This window comes from Leptodactylus fuscus, chromosome 5 (assembly GCF_031893055.1).
Source record: "Leptodactylus fuscus isolate aLepFus1 chromosome 5, aLepFus1.hap2, whole genome shotgun sequence".
Classification (NCBI taxonomy): Eukaryota; Metazoa; Chordata; class Amphibia; order Anura; family Leptodactylidae; genus Leptodactylus; species Leptodactylus fuscus.
Window position 1 is genome coordinate 7,196,423 of NC_134269.1, and position 23,115 is coordinate 7,219,537.

Sequence of the window (23,115 nt, forward strand, 5' to 3'; positions counted from 1 at the left end):
TAGTCAGCTCATGAGGAAAAGATCTGATGAAGGGGTGAAGCCACTTGTATGACTTCAACACCAAGAAACACGTTATCATATTCCAAATAAAGTGTTTATTGCCAACATATTCATTATACTAATTTATCCCGTGTGAGCGCATAACCTACCAATTGTTTGGATACAATCCACATTTTATTGGACCTAGCTAACATTGTTAGCTTTTCCCTAAATGCTTGGCCAATAGCAAAGCATTGTGGGAAATAACCTCCGACCTCGATCCCGCCTAAAAAGATCGGGATCGGAATTTACTCAATCGTCGATCGGAATCCGATCTTTTCGGATCCCGATCTCTCAACCCTACTCTTGACTGATCTTTTTTCCTTTTCCCTATAAGTTCTCCTTCAAGTCTTGGCCAGGTTACCTGTATCAGAAAGAGGAAGTCAAGAACAAACAAGATTCCGAGTCCAACTCCCCAATGCTTTCCATTCATTTTTATCTTTCCCTGATATTCTTGAATTTGCCTTTGTTGGTCGAGAATATCGTTGGGAATATATTCCCATATTCCCTTATGGAAAGTTGCCATTTGTTGCGGGTCTTTTGTCAAATCAGACCAAATCTTATTCTAACCCACTGGCTATCTTACAGTGGGAAATATAAATCCAGGAAGGTTCCTCGGCTATTTTTACCACTGTAGGGGCAGTTAAGAGGACTTGATATGGTTCTCCCCACCTGGGATGGTTCCATTTTTTTCTCTTAATTACTTTTATCCAGCCTTGGAATGAAATTTGGAACAGAAACTTTTTTATGGTTTAGTATTTTTACCATATAGTCAGCTAATGCCTGGGGATTCGGGGAGCCTACATAGGGACCCCCTGAACGGAATACCGAAGCAGAGAGCTGATGAGAGCACACGGATCCCATAGAGTATAATGGGGTCCGTGTACATACCGTGCAGTGTCCGCATGGAACATGCGGACAGAAAAGTACTTTGTGATCTACTTTTTAACTCATGCAGGCAGCAAGCAGAGAGCACACAGACTCCATTATAGTCTATAGCAAGGGTGCCCAATACGTCGATCGCGATCTACCAGTCAATCGCGAAGGAAGTATGGGTCGATCGTGAGGCTGAGAGCGCAGACATATTCTGGGTGTGGTCTGCTGTGTGGACGGGGCCTGGGCCGCAGCCCCGCCTAGTTACCGTGTCAGACTGGAGAGCGGGGAGCGCGTCATCCCCCGGAACTGCTGCTGCTTCTGTCCCGTGTGTCTTTTCCCTCCGCTCCGTCGAGACAGAAGCAGCAGCAGCTCCGGGGGATGATGCGCTCTCCGCTCTCCAGTCTCCACGCGGGCAGGTGCCTTCCAGGCTGGGGTCTGTGCTGCAGGCACCAGCATTACTGGCAGTGGTGTCAGCTCTGTGCTGGGTGCCATGTGAGCTCTGAGCAAATCAGAATGTCTACATCAAAGCAGGCCCCACCCCTTGACTTGTTAAGCCCCGCCCAGTTTTGTTAGACTTGTGGGCCCCACCCACACAGCAGACCCAGGCCCCGACAACACAGTAGATCATATTGACTTGGTCAATTTATAAGTAGCTCAACCCCTGTACAAGTGTGAGCGCCCCTGGTCTATAGGGTCCATATGCTTTCACTGCTCACCACTTGTCAATGTGTTCGGTATCCTGTTCGGGGGGCCTCCATGTGGACTCCTAGAACGGATTCCCAAACGCAGATATGAACCAGGCATAAGGTCTGATCAATATACTCATCTGGTCTAGTAAAAGGTCTAAGTTGTGGAATCACATAAGGTCAAATGGGGTAAGTCCTTGTGATGTAGGAGTCACGTGCATATGCAATATTACTAAAGGTAAACAATAGATCCAATTTTTCCATCTCATCCATTGTCTTCTTTACTTTACTTTTTAATATCCCGTTATGTCTTCTCACCAAGCTCAGGGGTTTTTAGTTCTGAGCTATCAAGGAGATCAATTTATTCACAAAATGTGCCCCATTATCACTGTAGGTTCCAAAGTCCATTCAGAAGTGTTGGAATGGAAACTGTGGCTGTGGACAGTGACTCTTCTGGTCTTAGGCTACCTTGTGGCTTGTGCTTTGCACATCTAGTGCAGGATAAAGAACAAGTTTAGAATAATTGGAGAACCCGTACGCTGTAACATCTTAGATATAACACCCATTATCTCTCCACTTGGCACATGGCTCTGCCCATGACACAAGATGGCGGCGTATCTAAAAAGGTTACTGGGTAATATATATTCCCTTGTGGTGATACATAAATACCATTTTGTAATGTGGCTCCGTTATGAAGCCACTTGTTCTGCTCATAGTTAGGTAAGGATTGTTGTATACCCCTGAGTATGTCTAAGTCTATGACCTCTGGTTCTGTTTGGAGTGGGAGTATCTGCTTTGCTGCCACATCAGCTTTCTCATTTCCTACAGAGACCGGGCCATCTTTTCTTGTATGTGCTGCACATTTACAGATGGCCACTATCTTTGGGAGCCGTATTGCATCCAATATCTGCAGTATTAGCTGTTTATGCCCTTCCCCCGAGGAGTTTTCCAGTCCTCTCTTCTTCCACTCCTGGGTAAAGACATGGACATGAACTGTGGAGAAAGCATATTGGATGTGGAAATAGTGGCTATTTTTTTCTTTTGCTATCTCACAAGCCTCTGCCAGTGCAATGAACTCCATAACGTTGTGGGGGTGATATAGCGGCAAGTGTCTCTTCTTGTGTGACTACGGCATAGCCGACTGCATTTGTTCCATCAGGAACTTTTTGAAAGATCCATCAACAAATAAAGTTATCTCCCTATCTAGGTAACTCCTGGTTCACATCTGCGTTTGTTAACCTGTTCCGGGAGTCCGAATGGGGATGCATTGACAAGAGGTGAGCAGTGAAAGCACATGGACCACATAGACTATAATGGGATCCGTGTGCTTTCCGCGCGCTGCCCGCACAAGGTACTTTTCTCTCCGCATGACTTGTGCGGACACCACGCAGAAAGCACATGGACCCCATTATAGTCTATGGGGTCCGTGTGCTCTCATAAGTTCTCCACTTGCCAATGCGTTCGGTATTCTGTTCAGAAAGCAGGGGATCCCATGAAGACTCCCCAAACAGGTTATGAAATGCAGATGTGGACCAGGCATAAGGAGTATGTTTAAGGTCTGCTCATGGTAACACTCACTCTGCCATATCTGATAGACAGTTGTGTCGTTCCCCATCAGAGGATGGGGGTAACAGGGTGGATGGATTTAGACTATTACATCTTTCAAGAGTGAGATGTGGTTAGGATAGCAGGAGTGTCAAGCAGGATAAGTGTCTTGATGGTGATAAATATGAGATTTTATTCTGCAACAGAATTACTGTCACCGCATGAGGTACTTCAGTGTAAGGAGAGGAAAAAGTACCAGCAATGCAGAGACTTTAATGACATCAATTATATACAGGAATATAGCAACCAATAGAGATGGGAGAGTATTAAATACGGGCTCACATCAATCCCCTGATCACCTTGACCCACACAAGCTCCTTAGAACTCTCCCCATAACAGAACTTATCACTACAAAATAGCCATACGCAAATCGGGAATAGGGGAACATTGTTCATTTCCCCGAATTAGATCCGCCCTTATAGACTTATATAGAGTTATATTGTCAGTCACATCCTTGTCTGATTATCCTCCATTATGTTATATTAATATGTTTTCTCCATCTTCAGCATTCACATCTCTATCTGTCACATCATCACATACTGAGCCCCTTCCAGCTCTACCTTATGCATCTACTTACCATCACCGGTCAGGATGATCTGCTGACCGACGCAACAAGAAAAAGCAACCCCATCCTGATGCCTTTGTCACACAGTTTCCCATTTTACAATTTGTATCCCCAGTTGAGGTCCGGCAATTTAGCTAAAGTAGAAAAGTCCTCAGGTCTCTCTTTATTCAGTGGCCACCTACAAATAGTATCTTTAGGTGCGAATATACGACCGTCTACAATGTGACACTTCCTACAGGTGTTTGTACAGAAGATGTCTGTGATCTAAATGACAATATTCTGTTTTATTCTCTATGAAAGCTTCACTCACATCAACGACTTCTCCGACCTTCGGCAGAAATAGTCAGTATTAGTCCTAAGACACTCGGAGGACAAGACATCCATCCAAATCATATTCTTTTAGCACAGGGATAGACCTTTCTCAGGTCTTTCACAGTCTTTCTTAGGGTAACTTCACACAGAGTTTTTTGGACCGCCTCAGGTTCCGGCCCAAAAGACGGGTCGCCGCAAATGATAGCACTCCTGTCCGGATTAGGCCTAATGAATGGGCCTAGTCCGGAGGAGGGAGTGTCCTCAGGCCGAATCGCGAGGTGAAATGGCCTGAAGAACGAGCAGCTGTCTTCTTTTTTTTTTTTTTTTTTTCTTTTCAATCAAATGTTTATTTGTGTTTTCAATAACATTTGTAAAAGAACATAACAGATGGTGTCAAAATGTGACACCTGACAAGTAGCAAGATTGGCGACACAACAGCTTACGAAGACTAGAACAAGTGTCCGATCGATATCTTCCTACAAATAATACATAACACTTAAGATAGCTAGGTGTCATCTTAATCTATCAAGAGTCAGAAAAATTGTGCATACATTATCGGGGACGTTTGGCAACAAAGTAGGATGTGAAAACAGGCGCAGAAAACAGACAACGGTGAAGGAGAACATAACAAGAAAGTAGAGGGTGAAAGAAGAGAGAGAATGGGAGGAGAGTTGAAGAGGGAGGAAGGAGAAGGGTAAGATAATACGAAACGGAGGGGATAGAGGAAAAAATAATGGGTATGGAGAGGCTGAGGCAAAAGATGAGAGAGAAGGGGGAGAAAGAGGGGGTGGACTGAGGCAAACGGGAGGGGGGGAAGGAAAGAAGGCCAGAGCATAAAAGCATGAGACAACAAAACCGCATTTCCTACACTATGATAGTCTCAATGTTTATGAAGAAGCCAAGGGGTCCAGGTCTTCACATAGCGATCATGAGATCTTTCGGGCCAACACATCAGTTTATCGAATCGCGCCACCTGATTAACCTTGTCTACCCACATCGGGAAAAGAGGAGCAGCTGGATTCATCCAATACAGAGGGATAAGCGATTTTGCGACCGAAATTAGGTGTGTAACCAGTCTATCCTTACCGGGTTTGTAGTCACCAGACGGTAGAAAGAGAAAGATCGTTTCAGGCGTGAGTTGAAAGTATGTATAACTTACATCTCGGATTACATCTTGTATCTTTTCCCAGAAGTCCCGGATGATCGGGCAGGACCACCATATATGAAGATATGAGCCTTTATCGGACCGGCACCTCCAGCAGCTATCCGAATCGTGTAGGCCCTTACGAAATAACCATTCCGGTGTCCTGTACCATCGAGAGACCAGTTTGTAGTTGTTCTCCTGGAGTCTAATACACGGAGAGAAACCGTGTGATTGCGACAGAACAGTGTCCACCTCATCGTCTGAGAGAGAAATCTGTAGCTCCTTCTCCCATTCCAGTACATACAAGGGCTCATAAGACCGGTGAGGATCTACGAAGTGAGTGACACAATGCGAGATTTTCCGCAACATCTTGGTCTGGGAAAGAAGCAATTTCTCAAATGCCGTCAGGTTCACACGAAGCGAAAATTGTTGTTTCAGCTTTTGGAAAGATCCATAGAGATGTCTCTTGTGTAGGAAGGAGAAGTGTTTTTCTGGTACAAGCGCACAGAGGTCATCTACCGATATCAGGCCAGAGGGGGTGACAACATCCCTGAGAGAGAGACCACGAAATCTGATATATAAATCTCCATAGGCGTCTGAAGGTAGTCCAAGCAAGTGTGGTAACAAATTTAGAGGCAAAACAGGAGAAGGAGATGGAAGCAGCGCATCCATCAATTCTATCCAAGAGATAGTTGTATCTGGCAACAATGGGTAGAGGACTGCCTTTTGGGAGCGGCATGAGCGGGGGAACCACAGCGACATAGCAAGTGGGGCGCTCTCTTCTTTTTCTGGGAGCCATCTTCAACTTTCATTTTTTCCTCTGGTCATCAAATTATAATAATTAATAATTATTAAGCCTCTATATCCTAGTTATCTTATAACAGATATGTTATCATTTTTGTATAATACTCAGGGCAAAGACTAATGACATTGGCGATTATTGGACTGTCGCCCTATGTCACATTACCATAGTTAGTGTACTGTATTCTCTACAGAAGGTATCGCTAGGTCATACAGCCTTACCAAGAAAACCAGGGAAACTGCCTCAAGACTGAAACTTAGTTATTGTAAGAATTAAGCATTTTGGTAAAGTCTTATATGGTTGTCCACTTTCAGACACCAGAAGGCTCCTACATAATTTACCTAAACACATCTTTCAGACAGTGGGGTCCTTCATCCATGATTAACCGTGACAGACTTTAACCCTTTCTTTTGCAACAATTAAGAAACATACGATAACAGACAGTACAACAAATATCAAACAGGTAGTAGAGTTCAACCAAACTATAACAAACCATGAATGTCTCAAGATATTTGTATTTTCTTCACTATCCTTAAAATGTCTTTGGCTTATGGTAAAAGGAAAGCCTTCTCCACTTGTAGCTCCCACCTGACCACTGTCTGCATATATTATGGAACCCTAATGACAGTATATATGGGTCAATCTTATATTGGTAAATACAGATCCCTGTTGTACCTAGTAGTGACCCCCATTGATGAATCCCATTATCTAAACCTGAGGAACAACGAGATGAAGAGTGATATGCAGAAACTGATCCGTCACATCTATCACAATGGATGGAAAAGATAAAACCTGTCATCCAAAGGTATTTTAGAAGTAGATAGTAGGCCACTTTAGGCGAGTAAATATATACTTTTGCTGGTGACCTTTCTTTTTCTTTTTGCAAATTACTTACTGTAAGATCATTTAGACCATGAAGGGTTCCTTGGACATTATTAATGTTCATCATTTTGGTTTTAATTAAATCTTCATTCAAGGTTGTATATGGGAATTTTATTGTCTCTGTAGTAATGGCCACTATCTTAATGACAGTGTGCATTAGTAAGGTGAGATTTAGTATTAGTTACTATGCTAACATTAATCTCTAGTTATTAACGAGATACCCACCAACATCAGGGGCACCGTGAAGAGCTGGGTATCAGTTGAAATCTAAAGTGATAGAAAGATATTGGGGAAACCACAGATTATTATTATTATTATTATTATTATTATGCTAGGAAGAGCCAAAAATCATGAGCCTCATAATGCTAGCTTAGTACTACTGGTTGGTTACATAATAGAGAAATAACTCCACTTAAAATAAAAAGAATATAAATATTAATAATAATTGAAAAAATATGTAATGTTGCCAAATGGTCATCCAGTAAAGCAACAGTTCCTGTTATATACAGTGAGTGGTTGAATTACTGCGCCATCGTTATGTGGGACCCTTCAAGGACTGATCCCTTACAGTTGTTTTGTTAAGGAAAGATACGTTCTCCAGCTCCTCATATCTATTTGGATGTCTTCATGTCCCTGTCTAATTATTATTAGGGTTGAGTTGATCTTGAGATTTCAAGGATGAATTTTAAAATTCGATATCTGAACATTCTCCAGACGATCCCAATCGCGATTGTGAAATTTACTCGATCGGGCTCTGATCTTTCCCGATCCCAATCGCTCAACACTAGTCAATGCTTCTCTATGAGATTTCAAAATCTGTTTTATGATCATTTTCCAGCCGATCCCAATCACTCAACCCTATTAAATACCCAAGAAGATAGTTATGATATATAAAACTTATCAGTTCGAACCTTGGCCATTATCTACAAGGCGGGATGTTATTGTCTTCATTTTTGCACCCACCAAACACCACTCAGCACATTCCTTAACTTCTTCCGTTATGCACAATAATGACCCCATACACTTATAGCTTATATATAGGCTCATAGACATTCCTATATGATTACTATATCAAGCTTAATTCAATTTTCATAATAGAGACCTCCCCCTTACCCAAACCACACATTCTGTGATGGATTTTCAGTTTTCCACAGTCAACCATGTTCTTTGCGAAGACCATCCATCTAGTAGACTGATTTTTAATGCATATTTTATTTATATAGAGCCAACATATTCTGCAGCAATGTACAATGTGTAGGGTTCAAGTCCAGAAATAAAGATCCATTACACAGAAATAATCAATTCACATAATAGGACTGAGGGCCCTGCTCACAAGAGCTTACGATCTATGAGATATTGATACATGCCAAACTACGAGGTTAGTGGCCCACTAGTCATCCCAATACTCTTTTTGCTAATGGTACAAGCAGTTTAATGTAACTGATGCAGGTAATAGAACCAGAAGCTAAAGCATACTCAGAGATTCTATATCCATTGTAGAATCATGTATAAAGCATTCTTAGCTTTTGATATTCCCCAAGCCCCACCAAACCTGATAAGCTGATACATTGCCCGAACTGTCAACAACATAACTTATGGATTTATATAATGGATAATGGTCTTGGGCCAAAAACCCATTGGACACAAGTCCATCGATTGGTTCTTTCCATGTTCTTTAATGTTCCACTACAAAGTAACTCTTTATTCCAGGATATGAGATAGATGAGACTTCCCCAATGGAGCTTACCAATTTTTTTTTAAACTAGGTGCTTAGAATGATACTCTATAGTTGTTTGTTACTTACTACTTTCTCACACGTCTGCAGGTATGTTCTGTAATATTAGGGTCTGTGTACCCAGCTTATATTATATACTGTTAAATCCAAAATAAAATTGTTACAAAAGCAAATTTTGTCCAAACCTTGAAACACAGTTCTACATGATTAACCCTTACAATAAACAGAAGATTGTCCACATAATTTAGCCAAATAATATGAGTCAAATGTTTCATCTTCTCCATCCATTGTGACAGATGCAACTCATCATTTTCTCCATAGCTCTCTTCATCTCTTTGTTCCTCAAGCTGTAGATAATGGGATTCATCAATGGGGTGACAATAATGTACAACAGGGATCTGTATTTACCGATATAAGATGTGCTCTCATCAGTTGGGACCATATATACTGTCATTAGGGTTCCATAATATATACAGACAGTGGTCAGGTGGGAGCTACAAGTGGAGAAGGCTTTTCTTTTACCATAAGCCGAAGAAATTTTAAGGATGGAGAAGAAAATACAACAGTAGGTCAGAATGATAAAAGCAAATGGGAGAAAAAGAACGATTATGCAAAGAACAAGGTCTAGCCAAATGAACATAGAAATGTCTGACGTAGCCAAATCCAATAACGGTCTAATGTCACAGAAAAAGTGGTCAATGGAATTCAAGCCACAGTAGTTAAAACGGATGACGACAACTGACTCACTGACAATCATGAAAATGATTATAAGCCATGACCAGACAACAAGCTGGAGACAAAGATCTGGACCCATCAGTGAAGAATAACGTAATGGATGGCAAATGGCCAAATATCGATCGTAGGACATGACGGCAAGGAGGAAACATTGAACAAATTCAAATATACCGAACAAAAACAATTGCATCATACAACCCCACAAGGGTAAAATGCCCTCATGGACAAATACTATGTCCAACATCACGGGGACAACAGTGGTGGTTTGTAAGACATCAGCTGTGGATAAATGTTTCAGAAAGAAGAACATTGGGGTCTTCAGGTGGTCAATAGTGGTCACTAATAGGATGATCAGAAGGTTTCCAACCAGTATAAATATGTAAATCAAGAGGAACACGATGAATAGAAGAATTTTAAATTTGTTCAGACCTCGGAATCCAAGAAGACGTATCTGAGTGACTTGTGTCTGATTCTCCTCGCACATCTTTAGAATCTTGAGGATGATCCAGAAATTGTTCTTCTCTTATAGATTGAGACTACTTAAGCAGAAATGTATCTATAAGGACCTGAAATGTATCACATGGAAATAATATTACATTGTGCAGTAGATTCTACTTACGAATGGTTCCTCTTAGAGGAGGTTCTCGAGAGGATTTTAGGCCATGTTAAGTGGAGATAAGACATACAGGCGTCGTGGCTTCCTGTACGTACAGTAAATGGTGAATGTCACAGATGTTGATGTTTTTATAGTGTTAGATAAAGGTGGAAAATCCCCAAAGGATCCGGAAGTAATGATCATAAACAAGTGAAACAAGTAAACAGGTGAGACTGGAGGTTACATTAATTGATCGTTAATTTTCTCATTAGAAGATGCCTGTTATGTCCTAATATTCTACAATAGATTGGAAAAGTCTATAGACTCTTTCATGTTTTTCATATTTTGTTATGTTGCAACCCTGTGTTTAGATAAATAAGTTTCTCCATCATTTTTATGGGGGAAACATTTCCAATGCTTTTACTAGATGCTGGGGATATTTCTCCTAACCACGGCCCTTCTTCTTTCTCTAGCTTTTCCTCTTCCGGCACACATAGAACTCAAACTAACCTCATCAATAGTCACCATGTTCTCTTCTTCTTATCTTTCTCTTGTTCCATATACCTGTTCTCCCTGGAACGCCTGCTCAGTGTGTAGCAAACTAGAGTATATTCATCATTTATTCCTTAGTAAATCTCTAAACCTGCTTTCCCTTACTGAAACCTGGATCCAACAGTCTGATACGGCCTCCCCTGCTGCTCATGGTGGCCTACATTTCTCACAAAATTTCTAGGCCTGACAACAGATAGGCTGGAGGGGTAGGCATACTTTTATCACCACAGTGCACTTTTCAGGTCATTCCCTCGATACCTTCAATCATCTTCCCCTCATTTGAAATCCATGCCATCAGACTTTTCTGCCCACTCTCCTAACGCGTAGGCGTTATCTACCATTTACCTTCCTCACCCTACCAATTTCAGGATCATTTTGCTTCCCCTCTTTCTATCCTGTGAAATTCCTACCTCAATCATATGTGACTTTAACATCCCTATTGACACCCCTGTCTCCCCAGCTGCCTCACACTTTCTCTCAGTAACCGCTTCTTTTGGTCTTTCACAACTTTCCTTTTCTGGCACATATGAAGATGATAACACAATTGATCTTATCTTTCTTTGACTCCTTGCAGTTTCTAAATTTAAGATAAGATAAGATAATCCATTAATAGTCCCACCTTGGGGAAATTTCAGTGTGTTACAGTAGCATAGTAATACAGATACAGGATAAAACACAGTAATCAGTGGCGTAACTACCACCATAGCAGCAGAGGCAGCTGCCACAGGTCCCGGGACATTAGGGGTCTGGTGACAGCTACCCCTGCTACCCCCGCTCTTATCACAGACAAACCGTTGTAACTACGATAAGATCGGGGGAAAGCTTGTAGGACCTGTAGATGAAGGCCCTTTTGTGACGTCAGCCGTCACATGACTAGATGGGCGTGTCTTTATAGCCTGTGCAGTCCTGCAAGAGATGAAGAGAAGGAGAGATGTTGTGCTAGGTACTGAGGGGGAGGGGTAATGTGAGATGCAGAATGGAGGGTGTGTGTCTGTGTGAGTGTGTATGTATGCGTGGTGTGGAGGAGGGGAGAGGTCAGTGTCCTGATATCTGTGTATGAGGAGGAGGGGGAGGTCAGTGTCCTGATATCTGTGTATGAGGAGGAGGGGGAGGTCAGTGTCCTGATATCTGTGTATTAGGAGGAGGGGGAGGTCAGTGTCCTGATATCTGTGTATTAGGAGGAGGGGAGAGGACAGTGTCCTGATATCTGTGTATTATGAGGAGGGGGAGGTCAGTGTCAGTAGAGGGATCAGTAATCTGCACATTGTTTGTATTCAGACTTGCCTGCAATTGCTGTTACTAATGACTGTCTAATAGTAGTCAGGGGGTGCTCTGTGTATTGTATTGTACTGAAGGGGAGGGATTAATGTGAGATGCAGAATGGAGAGTGTGAGTGTGTATGTATGTGTGGTATGGAGCAATTGAGGAGCAACAGTAACCTAGGGGCAGAGATGGAGGGAGAACATGAAAATGGAGGTAGAGATGAGGGGTGCATGAAACTGGGGGCAGATGGAGGGAGGACATGAAATGTCATGTGACATCTGTGCGTTATTAAAGATGGCCAACACCCCCAAAGACTGCAGCAGAGCCGGAGACAGGTAAGTAACTTTTTTTATGTCTGTATCTACCCTCGGTCTCCAATTATTATACTCTGGGGTCTGAAAATACCCCAGAGTATAATATTTGTTCATGGGTGTTCATTATGGGGCATAATCCCGTGTGCAGGGGCCACAATGGGGTGTAATACTGTGTGCAGGGGAAACTGAGGGACATAATAGAGTGTGCAGGAATGCGGCGTGTGTGTGGGGGGGTCGGTCGGTCAAGGTCTTCGGTCAGGAAGGGGGGGGGGGCATGTCAAAAGTTCACCACGGGGCCCCGCCATTCCTAGTTACACCACTGACAGTAATATATTATAGGAGGAGACACACATAGGCTGAGAAAAATACTTGGAATCCATAGCAGCTAAGGATGAAAAGAAAGAAGACTTAAGGATCATTTAGCTCTCTCTTCGCTTGGTCTGATGTAGATTATACAGCCTGACCGCAGTGGGGAGGAAGGACCTCCGATAGCGCTCCTTCTCACACTTGGGGTGAAGTAGTCGGTCACTTACAGTGCTGCCTAGTAGAGATGAGCGAGTAGAGCCCCAATATTCAACTACTTGATGGAATATCGAATCCCATTACAGTCTATGGGAAAAAATGCTTGTTTCAGGGGAAATCACTATTCAACTAAAGGAGAGTCACCAAATCCATTTGTAGCAGGAGGAGAGTGTTTAGGAGGAGCCCTGTGCAGTTAAAACTCACGGACCCCATTATAGTCTATGGGGTCTGTGCCCTTTAACTGCACAGCGCTTACAGTTGCGCTGATATTCCATTTGGAGGGGTCCTCCTGCGGACTCATTCCAGACGGGAGACAAGCGCTAATGTAAACCGGCCCTTACTCATCCTGAAGAACCAGCATTGATTGGCCGAATGCTATACACTGTATAGCATTCGGCAAATCAACGCTGGTTCTGCAGCAGGCTAATCCTTTCTAGTCGGGAGAGCTGGCAGCTTACATTTATGCAAGAGCATAAATGTAAGCTGAGCACTCTGCCCAGGCATCCGGCAGAGCCGCACGCGCATGTGCAGTCGGCTCTGCCTAGGCCGGATGCCTAGGCAGAGTGAATTCCACCTGGAAGAGGATGTGGGGACCCTGCGCCGGGAGAAGACTTCAAGGGGAATGCAGCCCGACCGTCACTCGTGGACTTGGTAAGTATGATTTTATCGAATTTTGCCTACCCCTGAAACGAGCATTTCCCCCCATAGACTATAATGGGGTTCGAAATCCGTTCGAACAGCCGAACAGTGTGCGGCTGTTCGAATCGGATTTCGAACCTTGGACACTTTAGTGTTCGCTCATCTCTATCAAGGACATGGCAACCTTGTCCGGTGGGTCATTACAATTACAGCAATATCAGATTAAGGGCTCATTCACCCGGAGTAAACACCAGCTTATTCTGAACGTAAAACACGTTCAGAATAAGCGGCGTATAAAGCAGCTCCATTCATTTCTATGGGAGCCGGCATACGAGCGCTCCCCATAGAAATGAATGGGCTGCTTTTTTCACTACGAGCAGTCCCATTGAAGTGAATGGGAAGTGCCCGCATATACGGCTAGCTCTGCTCATGCCGAGCCGTACACGCGTGCACTTCCATTCACTTCAATCGGACTGCTCGTAGTGAAAAAAGCAGCCCATTCATTTCATGCGTTTACTCCGTGTGAATGAGCCCTAATATTGGTTTTTATTATGTTTTAATGTAAATATAGGTAAAATATAAATATAAACAAGGGGACTTGAAGCTGGATCTCTGATCTTTAGAGCAATAGAATCATCACACATAGATTCCCTATGGGGAAGGTGCATAAGCTGTCAGTAGACAGTCCTGGCTACCAGGGCAACCCGTGCGAACCCGCAATTCTTATTGGAGTGGATAAGAGTGGTGGCGGTGGTGATCTTGACCCAGACCCACTGGATAATATGATCTCTATTGATCACAGTATCCCAGGGTTAGTCTGCTGGAGTCAGAGTATTTTCTGATTCTGGTAGCTAGTCCAGGGTCTTGGATGTATAACACATACTACATAATACTAATAAGTCATATTATTATGCGCAATGTAATAATACAACACAAAGTATTAAGGGGTTAAAGCTGGTCATCTTCTGCCACTCATCTTGGGATTTCTAGAAGCAGGAACAATTTTAGAACAAGTTTAGTCCTTAACAAAATTAAAATTGGGACTGCAGATGATGCAGTCACTTCTGGAGCCAGGAACTATAATGGAGCCACAGTGGTTCCATCATGGAGGGTCCAAAGGTTCCCCTTCCCATGCTAAAACGGATTAAAATTCTTTGATCTCCTTTCTGATTTCCTTTGGTGACCGGCACTCATCAATGCTTTATCCTTGACAACTTGGGTGACAGGTGAAGATGATAGAAAAGATTTTGCTGTCAGAACGGATGCATTTAAGGTTTTAGTTTCAAAAGGAGCAGATTATGAGCAACATATAGTCAAGTAGGGACTATGGGAGAATTTGTGGCGCAAAAGGGGACAAAATATGGAGGTAGAAGGAAAATCATTAGTTGTCATAGTTTCTTTAGGAAAGATGTCCCTGCTGGATATTGCCATGTGTCGGAGAATAGGGGCATATTCCTTGGGAACAGGTGCACGCCCAAGTTGACACGAGGTGCAGAAATTATGGGAAAGGAAAATACATTTCTTCCATGTCCAACTGAGTCAATGCTTTAAGCATTTGCAGTCCCAGTCCACAAATACAAGACCAGGTACTAGTACCACCCCATTTGTGCAAGTCCACTTCCAAAATAGCAGACAGTGTCCATCTGCCTCTGCCGATTCCTCCTCGATAGACCATTCCTTACCAAATTTACAAGACATTACCTCCCTCCTTTCTTTCATGGGTGTAAGGTGAAATTCTGCCATGCAGTTTTACATCGAATAAGCATGGATTACTGAACTTATACAGAAGAGGAGCTGCTCTGCTGTATCCTGCAGTAAGAATACCACTGAATGGCTCCCTGTCAGCTACACCTAGAGAGTGCTGCCAGTGATGATAGAACAAACATTGTGGCTGCACTGCAGTTGAGTAGAACATTGTCCCTGTTTTCTGTTTGTGGTGAATTTTATGATACTCATGAAGATGAATGCTTATAGTGACTTAATGGATGAAATATTTATGACCAGATACATATCTGCACATTTCAGCAGTTTTATGTGGTTAAAATGCTCTTCTGGACTTGCAACAACAAAACCCGTCCTTGCTCATCCTCATCTGTGACTTTTCAACATGTTTAAATTTCATGTTGGGGAAAGTGCTAAGTGATGACATTTGTTACATTGAAATCTACCATTTGAGGCTCATGAGAGAATTGTGTCACCTTCTCATGCCCTTTGAGAAGGCCACCAAATTTGATAACATGGACAACACCATTATTAATGATCTCCCTTTAATTATAGCTTAAAGGAAACACTTATTCTCATGCAACAAAGGATGGAAGAAGAAGAAGAACAGCATCCATCCACTTGGCCACTGTCATTGACCAAGGGTGATGAAAAAGAGAACTGGAGGAAGATGATAAACTGGATCTAGGTCACTGGAGTATGGTAGAAGACCTGGGACTCCTAGACTAGACTCCTAGAATTAGGAAGACTTTGGGTGAAGAATGCCTTCCAATCAATTCTAGATAGAGCTTCACCATTCTCACTTCACACCAATTCCATCAAATGTCTTGACCTCATGTTAATGCCCTCACCAGATCATTGTTAATTATGATCCGCTCCTTTCACATATTAAGATGCTTCTATCATCCTGGCAGATCCAATATATTTCATGGATCAGATGATTTAACCTAACTAATATGATGATTATGCCCAAGGTTCTGTACCTTTTCCAATCCCTGCCCAAACCTTTTCCCCTCTCTTTCTTCACCTCGTTATGCAGACTCTTGTCACAATATATTTGGCACAATTCCCATATTAGAGTGGCGTTTCTATCGCTCACCAGGACTAAACGACGAGATGGTATAGGCCGCCCAGACATTGAAACGTACTACCAAGCAGCCCAACTCTCTAAGGCACTTGACTAATTTGCATCATATTCCACTAGACTACATGTGCCAGTGGAGGAAATAAAGGTGGGCCTCCCTCTTAAAGAAGCCTCATGGCTTCTACAGAAATTTGCCAACCAAGCTTTAGCTCTGAGGCATCTTCATGAATATTTGGCCCAAATTCCTTCCTAGTTCTTACATCAAACTATGGCTCTACTTACCTTCAGCTACCAAGCTTTGATTCCCCTGAACTGGACCTCTGAATCTTCAATCTCCATCATGCGCTACCCACTTCATGGGTACCCTACTGTGACTCTACTTTGTCACACCTATGGGCTGACCCCTTGATTGATCCCCACTGACATTATGAGACCTTTGGTATATCCCTATTAACGTTCCTATTCCATTAAGTATTTTCTCTTTTTCTTTATCTGTGTACCACTTTGCTCGCTTGTTAAGTTTAGGCGAGATTCAATGTTATGCTGTTATTATGTACAGGTTTGCATATTTTTGCTTCTACTTACTGTTATGGCTCTGAAAAAAACAATAAAAATGTAATTTAAAAAATTGACCTCTTTCTAGTGTTTCCGTACACTACTGAGTACGCTTTGAGAAAACACGACATACTGACGGAAGTAAAGACTCTTTGTGACCCTAAGGCACATGCAAAGGGTTAAGTAAAGCTTTGGGCTCCAACAATTCTGCATCATATTTAGTGTTTGACTTCTACTAAAGGTCAGAGATACCTTCATAGCCGCAAGATCTGGCTTCAGTTACAATCTATACACACCTCATAGTTATGTCCCTTGCAGTTTGAGGTGCTACAGTTTATGAAAACTTGGAAGAACATCATTTTTTATTGCTTATCGAATTTCGTTGACCATACCTATTAACCCAAATCAATAATTCGCACAAAAGTTCATTTCATGAGATCAGATGTAGACAATATAAATATGGAACAATAGAAACAAGGACATGGTATAAACAATATTGTATATGTAAACGTTGATGTGATCACTTTAGTAACAGAAGCCGACCATGTTTGGAAAACGCACCAAAAGCACCAACGTACAACGCAACAGACCAAAAGATACATGGAGAGAGGAACTCACAGGACATAGTATTAAAAATGTATAAAAATTTATTGGAATCAAGTAAAAAGTACGTAAAGATATTAGAGATAAGACAATTACAAAAACAGCATGGGTTAAGGACCATAACTAAATGGATAATCCACAATAAGTAACAACATCAAGGGGCGCAGTCATGGACTCCTCAAAAGTATAAGACAAGTCAAGAAATTGGGATGGACAAAACGTTATAACAAACAATCATGCAACAAAAGAATTATGGTAGTCAAGAATAATGAAATGCAGATCTACATATAAAGAGGCGCATAATGTCAAGCTTGCAATCATGTACCCCAAATATATGGTGGAAACATATATACATCCAAACATACAATGGAATGAACAAATCAATCAAGTGATTCAGGAGGATGGACGAATGGTCTCTACCTTGCTGACCCAACCCAATGCATGTTACGATGCTGAGCCTTCATCCAGGGTGGTGCTAGTGGTCAGAGAAAGTGAGTACATATTGGCAAGGTAATTTATAATAGGCCCCATCAGTTGTACGTTCATCTGTCGGTGCCATAGACATATCCGCCACACTCTGCAGCATATGTCCAACTGTGTCTCAGAATTAGTGCCCAGATTGTGAGGACCTTCAACCAAATTATTGTCAAGAACATTTATCCAACATATCTTCATGTCTTGTAGCATTATCCATCACTGAAAACCATTAGAAGAGTGTTCACATACAACAATTTTACCCAAGTAGAGTACTTCAATGTTTTATTGTAGTCAGCAATGTGATACTACACAAGTGTTTTACCATACAGTAAGAGACTCATACACTATGATACCTTTGGCACAAATATTTCATCTCTTCCACCCATTGCTATAGATGTGACTGACCATTTTCTGCATAGCTCTCCTGATCTCTTTGTTCCTCAGGCTGTAGATAATGGGATTCATCAATGGTGTCCCTACTGTGTACAACAGGGATATGTACTTGTTGATATTGGATGCGCTCTCATCAGTTGAAGCCATGTATACTGTCATCAGGGTTCCATAATACACACACACACTATGATCAGGTGAGAGCTACAAGTGGAAAAGGCTTTTCTTTTACCATAAGCTGAAGACATTTTAAGGATGGTGAAGAAAATACAACAGTAGGTCACAATGATAAAAGCAAATGGGAAAAACATCACAAAAATGGAAACTATAAAGTCTTGTAATAACAAGGGAGAAGTATCCGAAGTGGCCAACGCCACTATGGGTCCAAAGTCACAGAAGAAGTGGTTGATGGAATTCAGGCCACAGTAGTTATATTGGGTAACAATAATGAACTCACTTGACATTGCCACATTGATTATGAGCCACGATATAAGGACAAGCTGCAGGCAAAGATATGGACTCATCAGTGAAGAGTAACGTAATGGATGGCAAATGGCCAAATATCGATCGTCTGAAATGACGGCAAGGAGGAAACATTGAACAAAACCAAATACACCGAAGAAATAAAACTGTATCATACAGCACCAAATAGACAAAATGCCCTCCGCGCCGCCGTTAGCCTAAAATCCCGGTTCTTGTCGGTATAAAAATGAGTTCTCTCGCAGCTCTGGAGATGGAGCCCAGCACTCAAACAGCAATGGCGGCATCCCCAATGCTGCCAGAGAACTCTCCAGTGCCGCCTTCATCTTCTTCTGGAATGGGGTCTTCACCGTGTCTTCTTCTGGTACGGCTTCTACCTTCTAGGCCATGGGCCTAGGGCAAAGCCGACTGCGCATGCCCTCTGGCCACAAGAAAATGGCCACTTCCAATACTATGGAAGCAGCCATTTTCCTTGTGGCCAGTGGGCATGCACAGTCGGCTTTTCCATAGGCCCGAGGCCTAGAAGGTAGAAGCCGTACCAGAAGAAGACACGGTGAAGACCCCGTTCCAGAAGAAGATGGAGGCGGCGCCGGAGAGTTCTCTCGCAGCAATGGGGATGCCCCCAGTGCAGCTTGAGTGCTGGGCTCCGTCTCCAGTGCTGCGAGAGAACTCATTTTTATACCGACAAGAACCGGAATTTTAGGCGAACGGCGGCGCGGAGATGACAACGAAAGGTAGGAGACAAATAGCCTTTCTTATAGCTATTCCAACGTATTAATGATAAAAAAAAAAAAGTGATTAAATGATAGGATCCCTTTAATAATAAATAATACAAAACCTTCTTTATTTTCTTAGCTTAGCAAGTGTTCTTCCTCATCTTCCCTCTTGTCTGAAGATATCCCATGATTTCTGATACGAACCAAAAACCTTGAACAGTACGGAAGGACACATATGTAGTTCTGCATTATGGAACAGTTTGATGTTGTTGCATTCTGGGCAATGAATGAGGGAGGAAATGTTGTAACTAAACATTCAAAACTATTGTGTTATATCATCTGATGTGGAATGGAAGAATTTGGTTATAATCGTCAGACTTATTCTCTGTGAGCTTCTAATTGTTAAGTATCCTTCTGGGGGGAAAGGGAATATTCCAGAGCATGTCCAAAATCTTCTAAATGACCTTGAAACAATATTTTTTATAGTAATAGTATTAAAATTTCAAATGTGATATCATCCAATGTAAATGATGTCTTTAGGGTGTCGCTTCCAATCAGAATTACCATAATGTATTAAACATGCATCCATTAAATAAAATAGTGCAGAGTGCAGAAATCCTGAACCCACACAAAAAACTTTATAATAGAGAATATGTAAAGAGATACCAAAAAGGTTATGCCTACTAAATTACCTACATATCTGGCGCCTAATATAACATAACATTTAATATATACACTGCTCAAAAAAATAACATCTCCGAGATCTGAATGAATGAATTCTTCTCATTGAATAATTTGTTCAGTATAAAATTAAATGTGATGAAAACAAAATCACACAAAAATCATCAATGGAAATCAAATGTATTAACCAATGGAGGCCTGGATTTGGAGTCCCCCCAAAAATTAAAGTGGAAAAGCACACTAAAGGCCAATCCAAAGATCCAACTTTGATGTAATGTCCTTAAAACGTGTCACAATGAAGCTGAGTAGTGTGTGTGGCCTCCACGGGCCTGTATGACCTCCCTACAATGTCTGGGCATGCTCCTGAAGAGGGTATGGATGGTCTCCTGTGGGATCTCCTCCCAGACCTGGACTAAAGCATCTGTCAACTCCTGGACAGTCTGTGGTGCAACGTGAAGTTGGTGGATGAAGCGAGACATGATGTCCCAGAAGTGCTCAATTGAATTCAGGTCTGGGGAATGAGTGGGTCAGTCTATAGCTTCAATGCCTTCATCTTGCAGGAACTGCTGACACACTCCAGCCACATGAGGTCTGGCATTGTCCTGCATTAGGAGGAACCCAGGGCCAACTGCACCAGCATATGGTCTCAAAAGGGGTCTGAGGATCTCATCTCAGTACCTAATGGCAGTCAGGCTACCTCTGGCGAGCACATGGAGGGCTGTGCGGCCCTGCAAAGAAATGCCACCCACACCATTACTGACCTGCCAATCCAGTCATGCTGAAGGATGTTGCAGGCAGCAGATCATTCTCCATGGCGTCTCCAGATTCTATCACATGTGCTCAGTGTCAACCTGCTTTCATCTGTGAAGAGCACAGGGCGCCAGTAGTGAAGTTGCCAATCCTGTGGCAAATGCCAAGTGCCCTGCATGGTATTGGGCTGTGAGCATAACCCCCATCTGTGGACGTTGGGCCCTCAAACCATCCTCATAAAGTTGGTTTCTAATCCTTTGTGCAGACACATGCACATTTGTGGCCTGCTGGAGGTCATTTTGCAGGGCTCTGGCAGTGCTCCTCCTGTTCCTCCTTGCACAAAGGCGGAGGAAGCAGTCCTGCTGCTGAGTTGTTGCCCTCCTACAGCCCCCTCCATGTCTCCTGGTCTACTGCCCTGTCTCCTGGTAGCACCTCCAACCTGTCACGTCACAGACTGTACAGGAGTTGGCAGATGCTTTACTCCAAGTCTGGGAGGAGATTCCTCAGGAGACCATCCACAACCTCATCAGGAGCATGCCCAGGCGATGTCGGGAGGTCATACAGGCACGTGGAGGCCACACACACTACTCAGCCTCATTTTGACATGTTTTAAGGACATTACATCAACGTTGGATCAGCCTGTAGTGTGTTTTTCCACTTTAATTTTAGGGGTGACTCCAAATCCAGGCCTCCATTGGTTAATAAATTGATTTCCATTGATGATTTTTGTGTGATTTTGTTGTCATCACATTCAACTTTGTAGTGAACAAAGTATTCAATGAGAAGATTTCATTCATTCAGATCTAGGAGGTGTTATTGGAGGGGTCCCTTTATTTTTTTGAACAGTATATATATATATATATATATATATATATATATATATATATATATATATATGAAGAGCTCAACGGAAAAATGGCCTAAGTCCACATTTTGTCATATTTCAAATTATTACCTAGAAAGCTTCTTTGTACCTCGTTCTATGCATTGGGTTTACAAGGTACCTAGGATTAATGACCTAAGTCCATATATTTCAATGCAGAAGAATTTACATTCAATGGAATAATGGCCTAAGTCCAATACAAACTTACTTACTTCACTCTCGTTGGTCATTTTTTCATTGAAATCGTGACTTCCGGTCTGTTGTTTATATTAGTGTAAAAACTTTGTCTTATTGTTTAAAAGGCTCGAAATCGACTTTTGCACATATTTAGCGCCGAAAAGGGAGGCAGGTAATTATTATTCTTCATCGTTTAATAATAGTAGTAATTAATTAATAATATTAAATAAATAATATTTATACATGAAGCTGCAATTTTTTTAATAAATAATACAATTTATGATTAGGATTAACGGTGTTCATTAGCTGATTACATTGGATAGATATATTCCACAATAATGCCCGTTTGCTTTAGGCTAAAACTTTAAATTTCGTTTTTCTCACAATATTGATTTTTGGACTTAGGCCATTTTTCCGTTGAGCTCTTCATATATATATATATATATATATATATATAAGACTCAGGATCATTTAATTCTCTGTGCGGAGTGATCTTTACTTAGCCTGATGTAGATTATACAGCCTGACAGCGGTTGGAAGGAAGAATCTCCGATAGCGTTACTTCTCACACTTGGGGTGAAGCAGTCGGTCACTGAAGGTACTGCCCAGTGCTATCACAGCCTCATACTGTGGGAGTTGTTCTCCAGCATGGAGCTCACTATGGACAGTGTCCTTCTGTCACCCACCGCCTGAACTGCGTCCAGGGGGCTCCCTAGGACAGAACTGGCCCTTCTAACCAGCTTGTCAAGTCTATTTCTGTCCCTGGTTGATATACTGTTCCCTCAGATGCCCCTCCGAAGAAGATGGCTGATGCTATCACAAAGTTGATAAACGCCCTAAGAAGTGGCCCCTGTACTCCAAAGGCCCTCAGCCTCCTGAGCAGGTACAGTCTGCTGTGGCCCTTTTTGTACAGCACATCCAGGTGATCGGCCCAGTCCAGTTTATTATTGAGGAGCACACCCAGGAACTTATAGGTCTTGACTATCTCAATGCATGTCCCCTGGATTTCCACTGGATTCGGGGGCACTCCTCCACTTACTAAAATCCACCGCCATCTCCTTGGTCTTCCCAGCATTAATCTTGAGGTGGTTTTGCTGACACCATTCCACAAAATCCCGGTTTAAGTCTCTGTGTTCCCTATCATCGCCATCAGTGATGAGGCCTACTATAGCAGAGTCATCGGAGTACTTCTGTAAGTAACAGCTGGAGGAGTTGTGCCTAAAGTCAGCAGTGTACAGTGTGAAGAGAAATGGGGCAAGAACTGGACCTTGTGGTGCCCCCGTACTACAGATCACAGTGTCAGACACACAGTCCTGGGCTCTCACATACTG

At 42.4% G+C, this 23,115-nt stretch overlaps 1 protein-coding gene across 1 annotated transcript; it reads right to left on the reverse strand.

The window, feature by feature from the left end:
- Window positions 1-8,917: 8,917 nt before the first annotated feature.
- LOC142202483 (olfactory receptor 5G9-like) lies at window positions 8,918-9,865 on the reverse strand. Its single transcript, XM_075272616.1, has one exon. The coding sequence runs from the start codon at window positions 9,863-9,865 to the stop codon at window positions 8,918-8,920; it is 948 nt and encodes a 315-aa protein (XP_075128717.1).
- Window positions 9,866-23,115: the final 13,250 nt, after the last annotated feature.

What these genes read in the sequence shown, in the direction of transcription:
- LOC142202483 (XM_075272616.1), bottom strand. Translation starts at nt 9,865, where the DNA reads ATGTGCGAGGAGAATCAGACACAAGTCACTCAGATACGTCTTCTTGGA.